Raw genomic sequence first — 23,513 nt, forward strand, 5'->3', positions numbered from 1 at the left:
TATTTGTTCTTTTTTTTCATTGTGGGTGTGTAACACACCTAGCAGAGCTCAGGAATGTGCTCCTAATTCAGTGCTCTGGAATGACCACTGGAGGAGCTAAGGGACCCCACTGGCAGTGTCAGAGATATAAACCCAGGTTGATTTCATGCAAGGTCAAGCATCTTAGCCCCTCTGTTCTCTCCCCTGCCCAAAAAAACTTATTTTAAAACAAGATTATTTTTTAAAAGGTCATATGACTCCATCTGGGGTAACAGCCACAGTCTGAGCAGCTCAGTTCTAAAGAAGGAAGGAGAAGGTCTTTGCCCTGGCAAGGGCCAGCTGGGTATTTAAAACATCATTTGCACAGGCCAAGTGGCAACAAGGTAGGTACCCTGCTTGCCTTGTACATGGACAATCTGGATTCTATCCTCAGTAGCCCATATGGTTCTTCGAGCACCACCAGGAGTGATCTCCAAGAGCAGAGCCAGGAGTAAACCCTGAGCACTGCCAGGTGTAGCCCCCAAATAAACAAACAAAAAATCCATATGTGCAAGGCTATGAGATAGCTAAGAGATAGCACAGAAAAGAAGGTGCTTATCTTGCATACAGTTGACCTAGATTCAATCCTCAGCATCCCATATGGTCCCTTGGGCACCATCAGGAGTGATGCCCTGAGTGCAGTCAGGAGTGCGACCTAAGCACCACCAGATGTGGCCCCAAACACACACACACACACACACACACACACACACACACACACACACACACACACCAGGGGCAGGCCATACTGAACAGGCCAATAGGCTGCACGGGCAGCCAATGGGAAACTTGTGCTTAAGCTCCATTACCAGGGCCAGGGTTCAGGATTTCGGGGACCTCACAAGGCTCTACAGGCCACACACCCCTGCCCTTTGTTAGACATCAGCTCATGAACAGGCAGAAGGAAGCACGTGGACAAAAGCTCTGGGTACTCAGTTTCAAGGAACCAGCCAAAGGCAGAAGTCTGGGTGGCGGGGCCCAGCTGGGGAGGAGGAACAGGGTGGGCCCCATCCTGCACCCGCTTACCTGGAGGACACTGGACGTGGCAGCCCTCCACACACCGCACTGGGCATGCCAGGGGCTCAGGGTGCTGGCAGGTGACGGGGCAAGCGGGGCCACAGCTGTCGTAGCGCCACTCACAGTTACAGTTGCTCTCCCTCATATTCCGCTCCTCACAGCTCTGGGCTGGGGGGACAGAGGCACTGGCCTAGACCATGCACCCCTCCCTAACCAAGCCTCCAGGCCCCCCCCAGAGCCCAGGTCCACCCCGAAGTTCTCCAACAAATGGTGGTGTGTCCTGTGGGGGTGACAGTCCTGAAGAGTTTGGGGAGAGGTAAGAAATCACAGGAGACACCAATGGGACAGACCGGCCCTCGTCTGAGTTGGGGTTGCTACACCCAGCAAACTGAAGGGCTGTACCAGATTCTGTGATCAGAAAGTACATGGGGGACCCTAAACAGTGACAGGGATTGAACCAGTTGGCCACAGGCTGCATGCCAAGGCAAGTGTCTTTGATCCTGTGCTCTCTCTCTCTCCAGCCTGATTTCTGAATTTTGTTTTGTTTGGGGGCTGCATGCAGCGATGCTCAGGGATTACTCCTGGCTCTGCATTGAGGAATCACTCCGGACAGAGTTCAGGGGAACCCTATGGAATGCCTGGGATCGAACCCAGACTGGCTATATGCTAGGCAAGCAAACGCCTTACAGCCTGCACTATTTCTCTGATCTCTCTGGATATTTTTTTCAAATACAGAATCCATCAACCAAGTGGTACTGATGCAGGAACCAGTTATGAAAGCGATCAGCTGCTTCTGCCCAAGGAAACAAGACTTTTGCACCTGTGGATGTGTTTGATCCCATCTGCTTGATCAAGATCTGATCAACAGGGCTGGAGGGAAGATGAATATTTGAATGCTGACGTCCTCCAACTCTTCCTCACCTTGTCTCCCTCTTCCACACCCAGTGTTTCCCCAGGAGGACAGTTTCCGGCTACCCAGGTTCTTTCATCCCTGCTTCATCACACACTTCTGCCCCCAAGTGACAGAGATACTCTCTGTCTCTCCCCGAAGTCCACCCTGCTCTTCAGCAGCCTGGGAGTATCTGAGACCACCGTCCCCAGGGCCATCAGGACTCACGGCACAGGCTGGCTGTCCTCCAGTTTACCACCTCGCCATGTTGAGCGCACAGGAGGGCGTAGGCTGCCACGGAGTCACAGAAGCAGGAACAGTCCCCGACCGACTCACAAGAGCAGCTGTCGTAGATGCAGATGTTCAAGAAGGGTTCAGGGTCCACCTGCAAGGGAACCTCAGGGTGGCTGTGGCTCATGACTCCAGTTCTTGGGACCATGAGGGGCTCTCTGGGTCTGGGGGACGATGTGTTGGGGGTCAGGGAGAAAGCAAGGAGTGGTGGGAAAGGAGAAATGTGGGTTGGGAAGGAGGAAAGGAGGGGAGAAAGGTGGAAAAGGAGGAAGAAAGGAAGGAAGGGAGGGAAGTGAACTGAGAAGGAGGGAAGGAAGGAGGAGGGAGGGAGAAAAATGGAGGGAGAAGGCAGAGAGGAGAAAGGGATCGAGGGAGGAAGAGAGGGCTTGCCAAGTATGCCTGAGCAGGGTTTGACTCCCTGGTACCCTATAGCGGTCCTCAAGTCCCTTCAGGAGTGATCCCTGAGTGCAGTGGCAAGAGCACACCCTGAGCACTGACAGCAGTGTCACAGGTCTCTCAGAGAAGACAAGGCACTTAATAATGCAAGGCCCAAGGGGCCTGAGGGTGGCACAAGCAGTAAGGCATCTTGCCTTGCAAGCACTAGCTTAGGACGGACCGCTGTTCAATCCCCCAGTGTCCTATATGGTCCCCCAAGCCAGGAGCGATTTCTGAGCTCATAACCAAAAGTAACCCCTGAGCGTCACTGAGTGTGCCCACCCCCCCCCCAAAAAAAAAAGAAAGGAAGGAAGACAAAGCCCAAATATGAGCTGGAGTGATAGCACATCAGTTGGGCATTTGCCTTGCATGTGGCCAATCTGAGATGGACCTGGGTTTGTTCCCCGGCATCCCATAAGGTCCCCCAAGCCTGCCAGGAGCAATTTCTGAGCTTTCTATTCACCCCCTCGGTCAACAATTGATTTCCCATAGCTGACTCTCAACCTCATGGGGCTATGTTTGTCTGGGAACACACCATCACACACACACACACACACACACACACACAGATGCACTCACACATACACACACCCACATGCATACCATTCACGAATGGACACACATGATCTCTCCAGCCTCAGGTTAGCAAGTAAATTGGGAAACTACACAGGGACACCTTCGCCCAAGTACATATTGGACCAGGAGGCAGGACAGGAGGCCAGCCTGGAGGCTCACTACCACACACCCCAGTCTCCACACCACAGGATTTCAGGAGCCACTTGTCACCTCTGCTGTCACTCACCCATCCCTAGGCCTTTTTCCAGGCTGCACACAGATGCCTGTTCCCAAGACAGCCACATCCCGCCTCCCCCACTCCTGCCCATCTCCAATGCCAACCCAGATTGCAGGGGACGCTGATTTGGGTGTGCCACTTATCCTCTGCAGCACTCAGCGACCAAAACCAGGCAGATAAATTAAAAGGCAAGTGGAGACACAGGTGTCCAGCTAGTCAGCCCATGAGGGGTGGTTAGCAGTAGCTCCTGTGTGGACATGCTGTGTGTATACACACACACACACACACACACACACACTGAAAAGGGACACGAACGAGTTAAAAAGTTTAAAAAGTCGGGCCCGGAGAGATAACACAGCGGTGTTTGCCTTGCAAGCAGCCGATCCAGGACCAAAGGTGGTTGGTTCGAATCCCGGTGTCCCATATGGTCCCCCGTGCCTGCCAGGAGCTATTTCTGAGCAGGAAGCCAGGAGTAACCCCTGAGCACCGCCAGGTGTGGCCCAAAAACCAAAAAAAAAAAAAAAAAAAGTTTAAAAAGTCTCTGCATACGCCTGGAAAGTCCCCAAAAGGTTAAGGTGACCGCAACTAAAAATTCACTGAACCTGTACAACTTGCTATTGTGTCTGTGATAAATGCTGCAAATGTTCCCTGAAACGTAAAAGTCACTAAACTTCCTGAAATCAACAATCAAACTGTGTTCTGTAAATTTTCCATGTACTGGAGTGTTATAAAAGAACTGCTAGATTTGTGATCAGGGCTCTCAGCCTCTAGCCATATGGCTATGCTGGATGCCCAGGCATATATGCTTGAACAATAAACCCTCTGCTTTTGCATGAGACTGGGGTCTTGATGTCTTTGAAAGGCTTGTCGTTCTCCCGGACTTAACAATATGCAGCCACACAGCATTACCCCTTAGGAAAAAAGAGGGAAAGTCACACTTAACATCCAGGAATGTTGGACTAAAGGCAAGAATCCTGGGAGGAGTCAAGGCCACGGCAGGTAAAATCGGAAGGGAGTTTCTGAGAACTGGAAACCAAGAGCAAGGGGGGAGGGAGGGAGGAGATGGGGGTTCCAGAAGACAAAGCAGGCATCAGGAAGTGGAGCCCTGGTTCTCTTGATGGAGATGAGATCATGTGTTGGGAAGCAAACCCTGAGACTGAAGGAGTCTCAATGGATCATAGATGTGGTTCAGGAGTGGAGGATGGGCTGGGGATGTGGCTCAGTGGTAGAGCACATGCTTAGGGTGACTGGGTTCACGCCTTGACACTAAAATCAGAAACCCTTTTGAGATTAGAGAGAGAGTTCAAGGGTCTGAGCAAATGCAAGAAGCCCGTGTTTGATCAATGACTCAGCATGGTCCCCCATTGGATGGATGTGATCCTTAAATAAAGAAAGGGTCTGGGAGTTGTACTGGCCAAAGCCAATATAAGAGTAGAGTCTGGCCTAGAAGCTGCAGGACACTTGCAGACACCGTTAGGACTCACTAGCACTGTGTTCCAAGGAGGACAGTAGAGTGAAGGGCACTCAGATCTCAGCCAGGGGCATGGCAGCATGGGCAGGCTGCTTCTCAGTGCCCACACCAACCCCACACCAGGCCAACCCTAGCATTCTCCCTCCACCCCCTCACCCCACCTGGGCCTCACCAGCTTGTTGCACTCCCTGAAAATGTCGCTGGTGAGGATCCTGCAAGACTTGTCTACTACTGTCTGCTTCAGGATGTTGTCACGGCAGGTGGCGGGGGCTGTGTCCAGAAGCACCTGGAAAGGGAAGGCGGAGGAATCTCACAAACCAGGCTGCCTGGGCAGAGCCCCACCATAGCCTGCCCACACCTCTTACCCCCAGGAGATGAGGTTGGGGTTAGGGGATCAAGGGGCGAGGTAGGGACACACAGGAAGCTAACCTCTTGGGCTACACTTACCTTCTTGGTGTCAGCACACTGGGGGTTCACCTTCCAAGAATTCCCAAAGTCCACGGGGTTCTCCTCCAGCTGCAGGCTGCTGCTGGTGAAGTCGTTGTTCTGGATGCCATCGAAGTTCCCGCACAGACCGCACACCCGTTCCTGCCAGGCGAGGGAAAAAGTGGGGAGACCCAGTGGCCAGAGTGAGGAGCAAGGAGGGCTTTATTTTGTTTTACTATTTTTTTAATTGAATTTCTATGAGACACACAGTCACAGTCAGTGATGGTTGAATTTTGGTCATTCCATGCCGCAGCACCCATCCCTTCACCAGTGTCCACTTCCTGTCATCAATATCCCCAGTATCCCTCCTACCCTAACTCCCAGCCTGCATCTAAGGCAGACAGTCTTTTTCTTCGCTCACTCTTCCCCTTGCCCTCTTAATTCTTTTTAGGCACTGTGGTTGCAATACTGTTACTGAAAGGGTATTATACACATCACTTTACTGCCTTTCAGACCCTAGACTGGCACACATCACAAAGAACAAGAACAACCAGTAGGGCCGGAGAGAGAGCACTGCTTCCGGCATTTGCCTTGCACGGGGCCAATCCAGGACGAATCCCTGCATCCCATATGGTCCCCCGAGCCTGCCAGGAGCAATTTCTGAGCACAGAGCCAGGAGTAACCCCTGAGCGATGCCAGGTGTGACCCCCCCCCAAAAAAAAAAAAAAGAACAACCAGTTCTGGCAAGGATGAAGGGAGAAAGGGACTCTTATTCACTGAGGTGGGAATGGGAATGTCGACTGGTTCAACTTCTTTGGGAAAACAATATGGATATTTCTCCAAAAAAAATTTAGATGATATGGAGTATTATGCAGAGTGAAATAAATAATGAATCAGATGGAGAGGGATAGGCATAGAATTATCGAGCTTATTTGTGGGGGTGGGGGGAGACAATAGAGATGAGAGCCAAGAGGACCAGTCCATGGTAGGAAGCTTGACACAAAGAGCAGAGAGTGCTGTTAGGGTAGAGAAAGGACCATTGTGACATTAAGAGTTGGAAATGATCACTCTGGACAAGAATTGGGTCTCAAAGGAGAGAGAGGGATATGCATGGTACTCTATAGTAACAAAATTGCAAGGAAAAAATCTAAAAGGAAAAAAGAGAAAGGGAGAGAAAGAAAAAAGAAAAATGTCTGGCACAGAGATAAGGGGTGGGGGAGCACATGGTTCTTTGTGGCTGTGCCATGAGCTCCTGGGGACATTTCTCTGACCCATCCCTGCCACTCAGCCACTAAGTGCTGTCAGAAAGGACTGGAAATCCTCAGAGAAGCACATGAAAAGAACTGCAATTTGGTGGTCAAGGAAAGGAAAGGTGCAAAGGTCTCACTCCAAGCAGAGGCTCAGGACAAAGAAGCCACTTAAATTCAGTCACTTCAGGGCCACAAAATTGGTTTTGCTACAAATGGGTGCACACTACTGGGAAACAAGGTGGAAGACAGAATGTTCTCCCCACCGAACATAAGACCCAAGATCTTTATGTGGGGGCAAGGAGGCCACACCCAGAAAGCTCTGGCTTCCTCCTGGCACTGTGTCCAGGGATCACTCCTGGAAGTGCTCAGGGGATCATATGGGATTCTGGGGATCAAACTCAGGTTGGCTACATCCAATGTCCTATCACTCTGACCCCAAAGATGTTTCAGTCCCCAGAGAGTGATTCCAGCCCCCATCCCTGACCATTATATCAACACCCCCAACTCATCTTTCTGGTCACACCAGGCTTCAAGTTCCAGCCCTCATATACTGTCCCTCTTGGTACTTACTCTGCTATTGCACCTGCTGAACCCCTCATCCACTCTTTTTCCCAGGGTTCCCCCTTCTTTTTTTTTTGTGGTTTTTGGGTCACACCCGGCAGTGCTCAGGAGTTATTCCTGGTTCCAGGCTCAGAAATTGCTCCTGGCAGGCACGGGGGACCATATGGGGCGCCGGGATTCGAACTGATGACCTCCTGCATGAAAGGCAAACGCCTTACCTCCATGCTATCTCTCCGGCCCCCAGGGTTCCCCCTTCTTTACTTGAAGACATGGCTCAGACAGTACCACACTGGGCAGGTTCACCAGCCCAACCCTCTCCACCAACCCCACTGAAGGATGCTTTTCCCTGTGGTGGCAGCAGGCAAAGCCACAGTCCTCCACAAGCTGGCCACATCTGGGCAGAACTGGGCAGTCATGCTTGCAACTCTCCACAACCTGTGGTCTGAGTTGTGGGGAAGACTGGATGACATGAAAGTCCCTGTGCCTCCACATGCATCAGTAAATGACATAGTAATTATTGCCTGTTGGTGAGGATGCTGCAGGTGAAGACCCAGGAGCCCAGGAAGAGGCTGGAGAGATAGAATATAGTAAGATGCTTGTCTTGCATGTGGCCAACCAGGGTTCAATCCACAACATTTAATCTGGTGAGTACCCCATCAAGAAGGAATCTCCAAATACACAGCCTGGAGTAACACTAGAGTATGGCCAGGTGTGACCTCAAACTAAAGCCAAGCAGAGAGGAAGCAGAGGACAGCCACTGACCTGGTATGTCTGTTTCAGGGCCACTGAGATGCCCAGGTGGCGGTCCCAGAGCACAGACAGAGCCTGGCCCAGCAGCAAGATGACATAACGCCCTGACTCCACCACGTCAAAATGCGTCTCATCTTTCGGGGTTCTCTTCACGGTCACCTGGGGGAGGACAGTGCAGGAGAGCAGGAAGGTGAAGAGCAGGCTGGAGAGTCCAGCTCTGTCTCCCCACAGGCCATCTTTAGGACCCCAGAACCCTACTCCCTTTGAGTTAGGTCAGACAGTGTAGGAAGTGTCTATTTCTGCCTCATCTTCCCCACCAATGCTGTGACTCGGGGACCCTCCAAGAGGAAGCAGAGAAATATAATTCAAGGTGTGACTAACAACTCACCCCTTGTTTGCAAACGAGTCATTTGAGTCACTCAATGTGTGACCTGAATAAATTATGAACAAAACTTTTATGTATTCAAATGATTTTAAAAGTCTATGCCTGGGGCTGGAGTAATAGCACAGCAGGTAGGAGATTTGCCTCACATGCACCCAATCTGGGTTCAATCCTCGGCATCCCATATGGTCCTCCAAGTTTGCCATGAGTGATTACTTGCACAAAGACAGGACACTGAGTGCCACCGGGTGTGGCCTAACCCTCCCTCAAAAACAGTCTATGCCCAGAGACCAGCAGTTGGTTCAGCGTCTGATCCCAGGTACCATCCTTGGACCCTCGTATTGAACCACTGGTCTTATTGGCCAAGAACTGCCACCAGGATCATTCCTGAGCACAGAGCCCTGGAGAACTGCTGGGTGTGAACTAAAATAAACTAAAAGTGAATATAGAACATAAAAATCCATCCTAGGGGCCAGGAAGGTGACTCAGTGGTGGAGCATAAGTCTTGCATGATGGAGATGATGTATTTCATCTCCATCACCACCAAAATGGAAGAAATTCAATAGTCCTGGGCCTAAGAGGCAATACAACAAATAAGGCACTTGGTTTGTACACACCACTTGGACTACCTGGCACATTTATGGTCCCTCGAGCCTTGCCAGGCACGGATCTTGAGCAGTCAGGAGTAATCCCTGAGCACCAGGGGCATGCCCCCACCAAAGAAAAACAAAAGTGTAAAGGGGCCTTTATAGGAACTAGGGAGACACTCTCCTCTATTCTTCCGATCCCCCCACTCACTATTATGTGGAGCAAGTGTTAAGATGCTACCTCCATATGCATCTCCCACCTCTTTCCCAACCCAGTTCCTGATGGGGGTGATGAAGCTTGAACCTTCTGCGCATGTGCACTCTTTTGCCCGCGCCTTCTAGGCAGGACATCATTTTTGAGCAAGCGCACCAGCTTACATTTGCGTGGGCATTTTTGCGCATGCACTGAGGCAAGTCCATGCCTTCACTGCAGCAATTAGTTGCTTCTCCAAGAGCATATCCAAGTCGGGCACGTGGTACCAGATGCACGTTTAATGGCACACACATATTTTTTAAGGGATGCACCAACATTAGCGGAGGCACCAGCACCGACAGACTAAAGAGACAGATAGTTTGGGCCCAAGGTGGGCCCAAGCAAGCACTCCTCACCTCTCCATCCAAGAGCTCAATCTCCCCTCCTTCCACCAGGATGGTGACCCGCTTCTTGCATTTCACCGAGGGGTAGCTGCACCCTTCATTCCCCACCAGGATGCGGAAGGTTCCGGAGTTGCCACCACAGTAATCCTGCAAAAAATGGGGAGTCGGGTGAGAGAGATGATCCGGCAGCCTTTTCCCAGCTCTGATGATTGAGCTTGTGAATTCAGGATTGTGAAAGACATGGGGGGGACCTCCAGGTTGGCTTCTCCTGGTGTATCATCCTCAGCCATGATGTGTCTATGACCAGACATGGAGGGGTGCGGGGGCCCAGGATGATCAGATGAGCGTAGCAGGCTAAGGGGCCCCCAAAACCCAGTGACTCACCCTAATGGCCCAGACAGTCTGACCATGTGGCACTCTGTGTCTCTCGCTCACACAGATTGTCCAGCACACTGGATACAGACCCAGAATACAACCTGGGGTTATTGGGCCACAGGGTCCTTGGAGACCCAACACAGTAAAGGCAAGGAAGGGGACACACACCCCCCAAAGACTCACAAAGCTCTTAGAGTGGAAGATGTTGTCTTCAGGCTTACAAACACTACCTCTGAGCCCCACTGGACACCATTGACCAAGACACGTGGTCTCAGACCCCACCTCACATGCACTCACACACACACACACACACACACACACACACACACACACACGCATGTTCACATACAGAGCCTGACCTCAGGTAAACAGCCCGCCTACCTGATGGCATTGTTGGGCAACATGAGTTTGTGTCTGAGTGACAATGGACCAGGGGATGGAGGAGGGAACCAAGGGTGAGGGCTTGTGGCTGTGATTTTGGCTAAACAGTTTAGAGTCATTTTCAAAAAGAAAAAAAAAACAAAGAACAGAAAAAAGGGCAGGGGAATGGCTGGAGTGATAGTACAGCTGTAGGGCGGTTGCCTGTTAAGAAGCCAACCAGGGTTTAACCCATGGCATCCCATGTAGTTGCCTGAGCCCTGCCACAACTGATCCCTCAGTGCAGAGCCAGGAGTAAGCCCTGAGCATCCCCAGGGCTCTTTTGGGCATGTCCCCAAAACAAAGGAAAAAGCCAAAGACCCTGGACAGAGTGTTAGAGGGGTGAACCTGTCCATGAAGAAGAAAACCAGGATGCACAGAGGGGTGAAAGGGATCCTACACACACACACACACACACACACACACACACACACACACACACACACACACACACACACACGCCCCCCTCTTCTGCACTCTCACCTGCACCAGGACATACTGGCACTCGCCAGGGAAGAGGTAGCTGAGCCCATCAAATGTCAGGTAGTGGGCCATGCCAATGGCAGAACAGGTGGCATCACATGAGTGCTGCGTACAGTTCCACTTCCGGTCCCGACAGATGCTGAAACAGGAATGACAAGTGACTGCTGGGACCTTGGCTAGGAGGGGCTCATCAGGAACCAGGAGCAGGAGAAGCCCCTGAAGACTGCAGAAAAGCACGTGGGAATGGAGGGTCTGCACCCTGATATGGGTTTGGTAGGGGTGGCATGTTTGCAGAGCATAGGGCCCAGGAGAGAGGAAGGCTTGAACCTGCTGGTTGCCAATTACATAGAGGGAAACTGAGACAAAGGAGTTTAGCTGAGAAGATGGTTCAAAGAGCTGACTACATGCGTGTGTATGCAAGAGGTTCAGGAATGATCTATCCCCAGAACATTATGGTCCTCTGAGCACAAGTAGGAGAAAATCCCAGTGCACTGAGCAGGGAGTGAGCCTGCCCATCACAGACTGTGGCCAAAAATGAAAGGAGGGAGAAAGAAAGGGAGAAAAGGAAGAGAGAGAGAGAGTGGGGGAGGGAAGGAGGGAAAAAAGGAAGGAAAACAGGAAGTAAGGAAGGGAGGGGGAGGAAGGGAAGGAGGGAGAGAAGAAGGAAGGAGGGAGAGAAGAAGGAAGGAGGGAAAGAGGAAGGAAGGGAGGGAAGGAGGGAGGGAGGGAGGGAGGGAGGAAGGGAGGAAGGAAGGAAGGAAGGAAGGAAGGAAGGAAGGAAGGAAGGAAGGAAGGAAGGAAGGAAGGAAGGAAGGAAGGAAGGAAGGAAGGAAGGAAGGGAAGGAGGGACAGACCAGGGATCCAGGAAGGAAAGAGCTGTAGATGACTATGATGGGTCTGTTAAAGCTCAGCTACCCCGGAAGACACCTGGGAGTGGTTGGAGGCCACAGTGACAACTACTGAGGCCAACAGGGACAAGTGGCAGCAGGCAGGTTCTATGTGGGAAGACAGAACAAACTCTTCCCCAGCACTATAACCTTTGTCAGCTCTGGCCTGTGCACCTAAGTCTACCAGAGTAGTCCACACTCATCCACCACAACATCCCACCATGCACTCCCAGAACCAAAGCCAAAATGGGGGCCATCACTCCCTTCTAGGGCCTAGTCCAGCCCCTCCTGGAAGCTCCTTCTGCCTCAGTGCAAAGGACCTTTCTCTACAGCTACTCACAGTGAAGGGGGGAAGCACAAGCAGCAGCATCCTCAGGCACTGTGCTTTGGGGGCAACTAAGGCCAGAGCAGGGACCCCCACTATGCCCCCTAACAGCTTGGCCACACACAAAGGGACCAAATATCCAAGTCCTTTCCATTCCTTGACCCACCACCATGTTTGCATATCTCTACAGATGGGTGCAAACCACAGTAGGGGTGTGCCTCATCTTAAAGGGGGCAAAGCGGAAAGAAAACAAAAATTTCAACTCCTCTCTCCTCAGGAGGCAAAATAGAAGCCTTGTGGTGATGTCCAACCTCCCACAGGGCCTCAATCTGCACCACCACCCCCCATTTCACCACCCCAGAGCCAGTCCCCAGAAACCAACCAAAAGCCTCACCAGGTATTACAGTCTACCTTCACCGTCTCTCCTGGGGCGTACTCTCGGCCCTGGTGGAAGCAGGGACACCTTTCCAGGGCCACACACTTGTTTTCATGCCGGACCTATGGGACAGGAAGCCATGCATCATAGGGGCCTTCGGGAAGGCCTGGGCCCCTGTGAGGTAAATAGAGGCCTTTGAAATAGTTCCCATTTGTATCTGTGTTCTCATTGCCTTTTTGTTTGTTTGGATCTCAATAAATGGGAGGCAGGAATGCTGAGGAGGAGACCTATCATCTAGGCTTGTGATTCCATGTAGTAAAGAGAATGGTTTGTGGTGTGAATTTTCTTGCCTGCTATTTCTTTCATATCTGTGTTGATTACTTATTGCAGAGAACTACAACCAGACTAGCATCTCTTATCCTCCTCGGATAGGAGCTATGGTATTCCCCTTTCCTCTGTGGGGGTCTGTGGAACAATCAATCTGTACCACTTCAGGCCCCCTATGCCCTGTGCCCTGCTGCTCAGGTGTGTGTCGTCACACTATAACCTGTGTTTTCTAGAAGCTGGTGAAAGACGCCAACTCCAGCCCTTCCACCAGGAACTGTCTAGAAGAATTAGAGGGCCCGGAGAGATAGCACAGCGGCGTTTGCCTTGCAAGCAGCCGATCCAGGACCAAAGGTGGTTGGTTCGAATCCCGGTGTCCCATATGGTCCCCCGTGCCTGCCAGGAGCTATTTCTGAGCAGACATCCAGGAGTAACCCCTGAGCACCGCTGGGTGTGGCCCAAAAACCAAAAAAAAAAAAAAAAAAAGAATTAGAGACACTGGTTAATGCCAAATTATTTAGCAGTGAGAAAAAATACACACACAAAAAATGGAAACAATCAAGTTTGATGTTTTCAACAACAGGAAAACAAGTGAAGCTTTGGGGGAATCCCAGGTGGCAGAGTCTAATAGGCTATTATTAAGGCCTTTAAAAAGAAAGGGTCATCATGTCAGAAATACTGATGTCATTTATTTCTAAAAATGGAGTGGGGAGGGAATGTGCATGCACACACATCGTCCCCATCATGAAACTACATATAAAGCCCAAAAAAGGGGCCGGAGAGATACCATGGAGGTAGGGCATTTGCCTTGCATGCAAAGGGATGATGGTTCAAATCCCAGCATCCCATGTGGTCCTCCGAGCCTGCCAGGAGCAATTTCTGAGCATAGAGCCAGGAGTAACCCCTAAGCGCTGCCAGGTGGGACCCAAAAACCAAAAAAAAAAAAAAAAAAAAGACATCATGAAATCATAGCAGGCTGCTCCAGAGGGTAGGCTGGGTGAGATCAAGGAATTGCATTAATTTGAGGGATTGAAAAATGCTTTTCCAGGGGACAGAGAGAGAATACAGAGGTAAGGTGCTTTTTGGGCCACAGACTAACCCCAGTTTGACTCCCTGTTCATCTGAGCCCCTCCAGGAGTGAGCCCAGGTGTGGCTCCAAAACAAGAAACAATGGTTTTTTTTTTTCTCAAATATTCTTTCTGTTGGGGGGTACACTCTGCAGCACTCAGAAGTTACTCCTGGCTCTATGCTCGGAAATCGCCCCTTGCAGGCTTGGGGGACCATATGGGATGCTGGGGATTTAACCCAAATCCGTCCCAGGTCGGCAGCGTGCAAGACAAACGCCCTGCCACTGTGCTATCGGTTCAGCTCCCTTTCTCAAATATTCTTCAGTTAAGCACTGACTGCATTTGGAATTGAGAATGGCTGCCTGGTTAAATAAAACGAGTCACTGAACAATAAGCATGTCGTGCCCTGGAAGTGGAAGGTAGAGTCTGGCCACGAGCTGGGAGGGATCCTGAACTGTGTTGGAAGCGTGTTCAATCCCCCCTTGGGCCCACCTTTCCCAGACCTGAGACACTGGCACACCCGCCCTCCATGCCCACTCTTAACCAGGTCATGCTGCTTGGTCTGGAGGTTGCGGAAAGCTAGGCAATAGGGATGGGGTGCAGAGCCCTTGGGCTTGGGGAAGCACTGACCACAGGAACCTGTGTGAGACCAGACATTGGAGCAGGTGACAGAAAGAGATGTTCTGAGTCGAGTGTCCGCTGGGCAGATTGGTACAAACCATGTCAGCCCCGACCCCCACCCCAGAGGTCCAAAGCAGTAGGCATTTGCCTTGCACACAGACAAACCCAGCTTCTATCCTCATCATCCAATAGGTTCCCCAGCACCACTAGGAGTGAGTCCTGAGTACAGAGCTAAGAGTACTGCCTGAACATCACTGAGTGTAACCCTTCCCGCGCCCCCAAATCATGCAGTGAAGAGAGAAAAGGAGGAATAAAAAAGCTTTTCTCTTTCAGACACAGAGAAGTAAAGGCACCACTCAGGATGAACCAGATCCCATGAGAATAAATCAACCCATGGAGCCAAGCAGTGGTGCAGTGGTAGGACATTTGCCTTGCATGTGGCTGACCTAGGATGAACCACAGTTCGATCCCTAGTGTCCCATATGGTCCCCCGAGCCAGGAGTGATTTCTGAGCACATAGCCAGGAGTAACTCCTAAGTGGCACTGGGTGTGGTCCAAGTTTAAAAAATAAAAAAGAATATTAAAAAAAAAAAGAAAATGAGTCAGTCAGGGCCGGAGCTGCAGAGCAGTAAGATGTCTGTCTGCCTTGCCGGCGCTAGCCTAGGATGGACCGTGGTTTGATTTCCCAGCATGCCATATGGTCACCCAAGCCAGGAGTGACTTCTGAGTGCATAGCCAGGAGGAACCCCTGAGCTTCACCAGATGTGGCCCAAAAAACAACCAAAAAAAAAAGAATGAATCAGCCTAAAGCAGACCCTACCTGTATTTTGTGATTCTCATTTCATATTTTAAGTAGAGAGGCAGCATTGCAGAGATGCCCTAAAAGACTTAGCATAAGCTTTGCATGTAGGAGGTTCCAAGCCTGGTACCTCTGGGTCCCTCCCTATCCCAAGCATCCAGAGCATTGCTAGAAGTGGCCCCTCAAAATAAATAAGTATATAAAAATTAAGAGAACCTTGGGGGTCAGAGCAATAGCACAGCAGGTAGGGTGTTTGCCTTGCATGTGGCTGACCTAGGTTCAATCTCCAGAGCCTGCCAGGTCCCCTAAGCATTCCAGGAGCAACTCCTGAGTGCAGAGCTAGGAGTAACTCCTAAGCACCACCGGATGTGCCCCACCAAAAAAAAAAAAAAAGATTGTCCCTAAAGGGGCCGGAGCAATAGCACAGCCGTAGGGTATTTGCCTTACATGTGGCTGATCCAGGACGAACCTGAGTTCAATCCCTGATATCCCATATGGTCTCCCAAGGCAGGAGCAATTTCTGAGTGCATAGCAGCCAGGAGTAACCCCTAAATATCACCGGGTGTGGCCCAAACACCAAAAAAAAAAATGAAAAGAAAAATACCCTACCTTTTTGAGATGACTACACTATCATGACAATGTTAATGAGTGAGAGAAGTAGAATGCCAGTCTCGAATACAGGCAGGGGGTGGAGAAGGAAGGAGATGGGGGACATTGTTGGTAGGAAAGCTGCTCTAGTGAAGGGAGATGTTCTTTTTATGACTGAAACTCAACGACGACAATCATGTATGTAATCACAATGCTTAATTAAAGAAAATAAATTTTAACAATGTCGCTCAAAGACGTCAAGAAAAGGCAGGAGAAGGAATACAAGGCATTTGACTAGCAAGTAGCTGCAGCAAAGAACCTGATTCGAACCCCAACCGCACATGCGGTACTCTATGCATAAAGCCAGAAGGGGCCCCTGAGCACCAGGAGGTATGGAACCCCCAAAGACAAACAACAACAAACTAAAAAAGAAAATAGAGAACAGCAGCAAATACTACAGTTTGTGACCTCATGGTATTAATGAGCAGGATTGCTCAATCTAAGATAGTGTGGCTGGATCTTGGAAAAACATGAAGTGGAAAAATATTTATTGACACTTGTGGGAAGGATGGTAAATTTTGGACTTGAAGACACAATAGCCTCATCCTCCCTTTCCTCTCTCCATTCCTCTCTCCCCTCTCCCCCTCCACTGTTTTCAAAACATTCTCCAATTCAAAATGGGGCAATGGGGTGAGGCCCTTTGGAAGTGATGGAGGTGGCTGTGGTGGTTCTTTTTTAGTGTGAATGGTGTTAAGTTATGGTAGTTCCTTTTTCTTCTTAAGGGTGAATGGTATTTTGAATTTATTTCGGAGAAACGGTAGTTGTGTTTGATTGTAGAACAGTGAAGTACACAGACGTTTGAGTGTTTTAGAGTATTAGTAGCATATCTTTTCGGTTTATTAGGGAGGGTGTGTCAACTCATGAACCACTTAGCTCTTTTTCTAAGAACACTTCCTCTGTGGATATGAATATTATAAGCTTTTGGAGCCCATGCCCAGCGACGATCAGGGATTACTTCCTGGCTCTGCGCTCAGAAATTACCGGTACTCCTGGCAGGCACAGTGGACGAGATGGGATGCCGGGGATCGAATCCAGGTTAGCTGAGCGCTGGACAAACACCCCCTACCTGCTGTGCTATCACTCCAGCTCCTATTGTGAGCTTTTGTCATTATTATTATTGTTGTTATTATTATATTATACGAAGCCCATCAATAAAATGAAGTGTGTGCATTTTCTAGTTTGGGAAAGCTTAGTAGGAGACAATTCAGAACAGATGTAGGAAATACCTTTAAGAGGAAAAAGCTTTTTGGACCTTTTCAAAGGACCCCTCCCAAGATTTACAGGCCCTAGACTCTGGTGGGGCTAAAGCTAGACTCGAGATTTCACAAAGCAGTCCCTTTCACTGTCATAGCAGGCCACTAAAAAGGGTTTCAAGTACCAGTTATCCTGGGTACCAATGTGGAAAATGTAACCAGTAAATTTCTGAAGCTGAGTGAGCATATCCCAGAAGACAACACTGCAATCTCCTAGGGCAGGACTGACTTCAAGGCCTTAATGGCTCAAGAGCTGTGGCAGCAGGGCCCAGGGAACCCTGGTCCTTTGACTGTGCTTTGCTGCCACCTAGTGGTAAGATTAGGTAGTGTTCTAACTTGCCGCCAACACCTTAAATACATTCTAAGGCACTATTGCTCCAATTTAAATAAAGAAAATGATCTTTTAGCAAAGAAAACTGAAAACTTGAACGAAGTAAAAAAAAAAAGCCTTAGGAGGTCTTCCAGTGGGACCCTAACACTTTGTTGAGCCAGTGGAGAGTGTGGAGCACAATGGATCTCACTTCCCAGATCATTTGATTGTGATCTGATTCATGATTCTACTCTCTGAATTTCTTATGAAAATGGCCATGAAAGAGCTGGAGATAGTACCGAGAGTAAGTTGATGATTGCCTCGCATACATCAGACCCTGGGCTGCAGGATTCCCAGCATGATGGCACAGGTCTCCTGGATACCACCAAGGATCACTCCTGAGCAGAGTGACAGGAACGGCCCCAGAATTTTACAGGGCGTGGCCCCAACTATCCATCTCACCCACCCCATCAGCACACAAAGAGAAATAGTGGTCATTATTCCATTTACTAACAAGCTAGTTCCACCTGCCTACTCTGCCAGCTCTAGTCCTTCCTCTGGGCCTTTACACAGTTTGACAGGTGATTTAAAAAAGAGGAGGCAGGATTTTAAATACTAACCACTCAGTTAAGGCAATGCTAGCAGCCAGAATTCGAACCCACATGAATGCCTTTTGCTACCATCAGCCATACATACCCAAGGCATCTCCATCTCCACCCCCCCACCCCCGTGCTGGGCAGAAGGTCTTGGGAGAGTTGGCCAGGAGTGGGTGCTATCTGCAGCCCTTGGGATGGGCTGGCAGATTTTCCAAGCAGGTGCTAGTCCTGCAGAGGGGCTCCTTCCCACCAAAAACATTCCAAAAAGATACTGCTAGCTGGACTATGCACACTGAGGCTTGGCCAACGCGACAGAAAAAAATGAGAACAGGGGCCAGAGGATGGCACAGTGGTAGGATATTTGACTTGCACACGGCAGACCCAGGACAGACAGTGGTTCAATCCCCTGGGGTCCCACATGATCCCCCAAGCCAGGTGCAATTTCTGAGTACATAGCCAGGAGTTGTCACCGGGTGTGGCCCAAAAATCAAAACAAAGAAAAAGTGAGAACAGAACAATGTGGTCTAGAGGCCTGTGATGGTGCTAACGGGGCAGGAAAACTGGCACTGAGTGTGAAACACTAGTTGGCCATCTGAGTCATAGACCCTGAGAGTTGTTGCTAATGAAGACTTGGGGGGGGGGGGGGACTCTTATGCAGAGCCAGGAATAATTAACCCTTGAGCATTGCCAGGCATAGCCCCAAAACCAAACTAAACAAAACCCCATGTTTTTAGACCATGGCTTCTATAAATACCCTACTAATGAGTAATGAGAAAAATAAACAAAGAATAATAGTATGCAAAATAAGAGACCTCCCCCCATGTGTATCGCCATAGCCCAATATGTAGAAAATTTAAGAACCGGGGTCACACCTGTCAACAGGCATGGACTCCACCTCTGAGCCTCAGATAACGACATAAGCTATTCCTGTGAATCTCTAGAACTTTCTGGGTTTCAAAGTGCTTACTATGGGGCCAGAGTGACAGTATAGCAGGTGCCAAGTTTGCCTTGCATGTGGCTGACCCAGTTTAAATCTTCAGCATCCCCAATACTCCTCCAAACCTACCAGAAGTGATTGTTAAGTGTAGAGGCAGGGGAAAGCCCTGAGCATTGCCATATGTGGCCCCAAAACGAATACCCCTCCCCGCACCAAAAATGTGCTTGCCTAGAGCCAGAAAGAGACTACAGGGACAAAGTAAGGTGCTGGGCTTTCAGAAGGCCTATCCAGGTTCAAATCTAGGCACCAGGGGTCAGAGCAATAGCATAATGGAAGGGTATTGGCTTTGCACACAGCAACCCGGGACAGACCCGGGTTCAATCCTCAGCATCCCATATGGTCCCCTAAGCCTGCTAGGAGCGATTTCTGAGTGCAGAGCCAAGAGTAACCCCTGAGCATCATGGGAATGGTCCAAAAACCAAAAAAAAAAAAAAAATCTAGACATCACTTTATTACTCTGAGTACCTCAGAGTGGAACAGCAGAAGCCCCTGAGACTCAACCCCAGAATACTCTGGCAAGAAGTCAGGATTAGCTTTACAGATGGGGAAGAACAAGATTTCATTGGGAAGGGCCAGTCCTGGGAGGTGATTCGTGTCCAGAGGTGTGCATGTAAATCACATGCAAATTATGTACCGACCATATGCAAACCATAGCCGGCTCCGCAGTGCTCCAGTCTGCCTAACAGGAAACAAGAGCTTTAGGAAGATTCTAGTTAGGCTTGTTCTGCTCTCCTGGGCAAACCTGTCACAGCCTCTCCACTTGACTGCTAAATTCTTAAACTTTTGTGAGATTTTAGGAGGATGCTCAAGCCCAGACACTCTCCCACCAGCCTCCTCCTTGACTTAGTGACTGGTCCAGCCTCCCATCATCCTCCCTGAACTCTGTCAATGTTGGGGAAAGGGGGTGGATCTCACCATGCCCTCAGGGCATAGGCAACCAGACACGCAGCCAGTGCTCATGCATTCCAGGTCATAGTTCTGGCATGTCTTGGCACACTCCAGCCCTTCTGCCCGTGGGTTGTCGGCCAGACACACCAGCTTGACCATAGGTGGCCGACATGACAAGCTCCTTTTGCCTGGGGAAGAAAGAGATCAAAGTAAGAGATGAACAAGCAGTGTTGGGGTCCCCCAAAGGCTACTCCCCAAAGCCTGTCACCCCACTGTTAAGAGATGCCTTCATTTTGGGGTCATGAGCTAGCTCCCTCTGCTGGAATGGAAACCTGGAGAGGTCCCATCTCTCTATCATATCCCCAGACCCCTCTGCCGGCTGCTCCTCTCACCATCCTCAGCACCCAGTTTGGGATCCTTGGGAAGTTGGAAAGAAATGTCCAGAAAAGTCTAGATTCAGGCTCAAGGCACTGATTATGGATACAGACAGACATGCAACCTTTGCAGACCCTTCCTACAGAGACAGCCCCTTGGAAGCCACAGAGACTTTGTGACAATCTTGCTTTGACTATTTTATAATCCTTTCATTTGGGGGCAGTATCCAACAGTGCTGGGGACCAGGCAGTTCTGGGGGATGGAGCTCAGATCTCCCCCATGTGCCGTGGTCCTCTGAGCCTGGGCTGGTCACAAAGGAACCTTCACTTCACTGTCATCGTCATCCTTTGCCTGGGATTGGCCAATCACAGGACCCCTGCCTCTACCAGAGCCCCCTGGGGGGGGGGCATACTCACTTCGATGAGACAGGGGGCTGGAGAAGACCGCATCTGGCAGCAGGCTTCCCGGGGTGCCACTCGTTGTGCAGTGCATGAAGCCATCCTCGCAGTAGCTGTGGGGAGAGAACCCGGCCCCATTTTGCACACGGAGCAGCTCCATATACACACCACCTGCTCACTCGAACCCAGACGCATAATTTGTTCAACTTCAGCTTGCTAAAGCCCAGGCTTCTGTCTCAGTTCTTGTCTGGGTGGGTGTCTGTTTGGGGCCAAACCTGATGGTGATCAGAGCTTACTACAGTCTCTGCATTCAGGGATCACTTTGGGGGTGGGGGGGGCTCAAGGGATCCATATGGGATGTGGGGGCCAAGCCCAAGTTAGCACTTGCAAAGTCAGAGCCCCCACCGTGCTATAGCTCCAGCCCCCTTCATAAACTTATCTGATGTGGCAGCTAAGAACACACGCATAACCTAATGCACTGAGCAAGAGCTCTGCCTGCAGGAGCCCAGGTTTGACCCCTAGTACCACATAGCCCCCCATATGGCCCCACCACCCAGAGTAGCACCAGGACACAGCTGGGCATGGCCCCCAAAGAAGACAAGGTGATAATTAGTCAAGCTAATTGAATAAAACCAAATAGCCACGCTGCTTTCTTGAGCACATGCAAAACCTTAGCTTTCTGGGCTTAAGGGGGTTACTTTGAGGTCATATCCACAACACTCAGAGATCCCTGCGAGGCTTCGGTGGAACCCAGGACCTCACACCTGCAAGACATCTGCCCTACCACAGGTTACTTCCCTGCTCTACGCCTTCTATTTTGTTAAAAAATAAAAAAGGAATATGTCCTCCCCAAATGTCATGGGCTAGCGGTCATTTTAGGCAGATCCCCAAAGGTTTGTATTAAAATTGTTAAATAAAAATGTTTAAGCCTGAGGGACTGGAGCGAGAGTACAGCCGTGAGACATTTGCCTAAGACACAGCTGATAGGGGTTCAATCCTCGGCATCCCATATAGTCCCCCAAACACTACTAGAAGTGATTCCTGACTGCAGAACTAGGAGGACCCCCTAAGCATCCTGGCTGTGGACCCAAAACCAAAATGATAAAAAATAATTAAGATGAAACAGCTACTGACAAGACCTAGGTTTCCTCCAGCCCACATCCTCCAGAAAACTTAATTTCCTGAATAAAGTGGAGAGATCGGCAGAAAAAAAAGGGGGGGGGGGGAGTGTCAAAGCTGCAGCGACTCAAAAAAAAAAAAAGCTTGAAGCCCTAACTGAGCCAACCCTCCCTCATCTTCTCTGCATCTTCAGGAAAAATGTCACTGGGGTCCTGGCTTTGCCCCTCAAGCTCAAAAGCCTCTCTGGCTTCCTGCCTCCCCACACACTGAAACTAGGGACCCTCCGTGACTATTTGATCTCCAAATCCAACAGTCTATTCTTGGAGCCACAAGGATGGTCACACTAGCTGAGGGTTTTAGGGCAGCGGTTGGTTCCCTCACTCAGCTTCCAACTCTCTACAACAAAATAAGAAAGACCTGCCTGCCCACAAATGACGTTTAAGATCCCAGAAAGAAAAACCACAGCCTGACAGCCTGCGGTTTCAGTCTAGAACTTAAAACCTCAAACCAACCAGAGGCAAATTTATTTCCTGTTCTTGCCCCACCATGCAGCGTCTCTTAGCTCTGCAGTTCCTGAACCCTTTGGTCTTTGTTGATGGGTATTTTTCTTCCCCCCAGGAACCTCTCCTTAGAAATCTGAAGGTTTACCCTTGAACTCAGACCTATTTTCCAGTATCTAGACCCCCTTCTCGTGTGCCAGCCCAGCTAATCCCATCTCTGAAGTCTCTTTAAAAAAAAAAAATCGCCCTAGGGCCCAGAGAGATAGCACAGCTGTGTTTGCCTTGCAAGCAGCCGATCCAGGATCAAAGGTGGTTGGTTTGAATCCCGGTGTCCCATATGGTCCCCGTGCCTGCCAGGAGCTATTTCTGAGCAGACAGACAGGAGTAAACCCTGAGCAACGCTGGGTATGGCCCAAAAACCAAAAAAAAAAAATTCCCCTTTATAAATTTATTGCTTCAAACTCAATCTCCAACTTGGGCTCCAAGTCCCTAAACATCCCAGCTCAAACCTTCCCATACAGTTGCCTTACCCATGACCAACTGAGGATGGCTCAATCCCTGGCACCCTATTTGGTCCCCCAAGAACTTACAGGAATGATTCCCAAGCACAGAGCCAGGAGTAAGGCCTGAGCACTGCCAAGTGGGATCCACAACAACGATAATGATATAGAGATAGCACAGCAGTAGGGTGTTTGCCTTGCATGCAGCCGACCTGGGAGGGACCTGTTTCAATTCCCGGTACCCACATGGTCCCCAAGCTTTTCAGGGGCAATTTCTGAGTGCAGAGCCAAGAATAATTTCTGAACACCACTGGATGTGGCCCCAAAATCAATCAATCAATCAATAAAGTTTTAAAAAAAATAATATCGACTGAGGGCTGAGGAAGTAACTCAGAGGTAGAGCATGTGTGACTTGACTGAGTTCTATCCCTAACACCGTCAAAAGTAAGTAGTAGGAAGAAATATAAACTGAAGTCTTTTGTGATGAAATGATAACAAAGGCTGATTTTTTTTCTATAAAAGAAATCATCCACCGGAAAAGGGAGGAGGGGAAGGAGGATAAAAGCCTAACAAAGTGCTGGCATTTAAGAGTTCTGCTGGAGATGGACCCATCAGGCCCTTCGGCTCTTTGAAGCCTGTTTGGAATTTTCCACTGTTGAGGTATTTTAACTGGATCCCCCAACAAGACTCTTAAGCTTCTTTGGAGCTGACAGTTCTAACTTCATCTTTATTTGGGGGGGGGCTATCATCTGCATGGGGGTTCCTCCTGGCTCTATACTCAAGAGTAG

General features: G+C 49.8%; 1 protein-coding gene across 1 annotated transcript in view; it reads right to left on the bottom strand.

Moving 5' to 3' along the window:
• The window catches only part of VWF (von Willebrand factor), a 143,793-nt gene that overhangs the window by 55,052 nt on the left and 65,228 nt on the right, over positions 1-23,513 (bottom strand). The window contains 10 exon segments of the mRNA XM_049771928.1: positions 1,045-1,203; positions 2,153-2,309; positions 5,087-5,200; positions 5,362-5,502; positions 7,914-8,060; positions 9,480-9,614; positions 10,743-10,881; positions 12,349-12,452; positions 19,861-20,021; positions 20,625-20,719. Of these exon segments, the coding sequence (XP_049627885.1) occupies positions 1,045-1,203; positions 2,153-2,309; positions 5,087-5,200; positions 5,362-5,502; positions 7,914-8,060; positions 9,480-9,614; positions 10,743-10,881; positions 12,349-12,452; positions 19,861-20,021; positions 20,625-20,719 (1,352 nt within the window).

This window comes from Suncus etruscus, chromosome 4 (genome assembly GCF_024139225.1).
Source record: "Suncus etruscus isolate mSunEtr1 chromosome 4, mSunEtr1.pri.cur, whole genome shotgun sequence".
Taxonomy (NCBI): Eukaryota; Metazoa; Chordata; class Mammalia; order Eulipotyphla; family Soricidae; genus Suncus; species Suncus etruscus.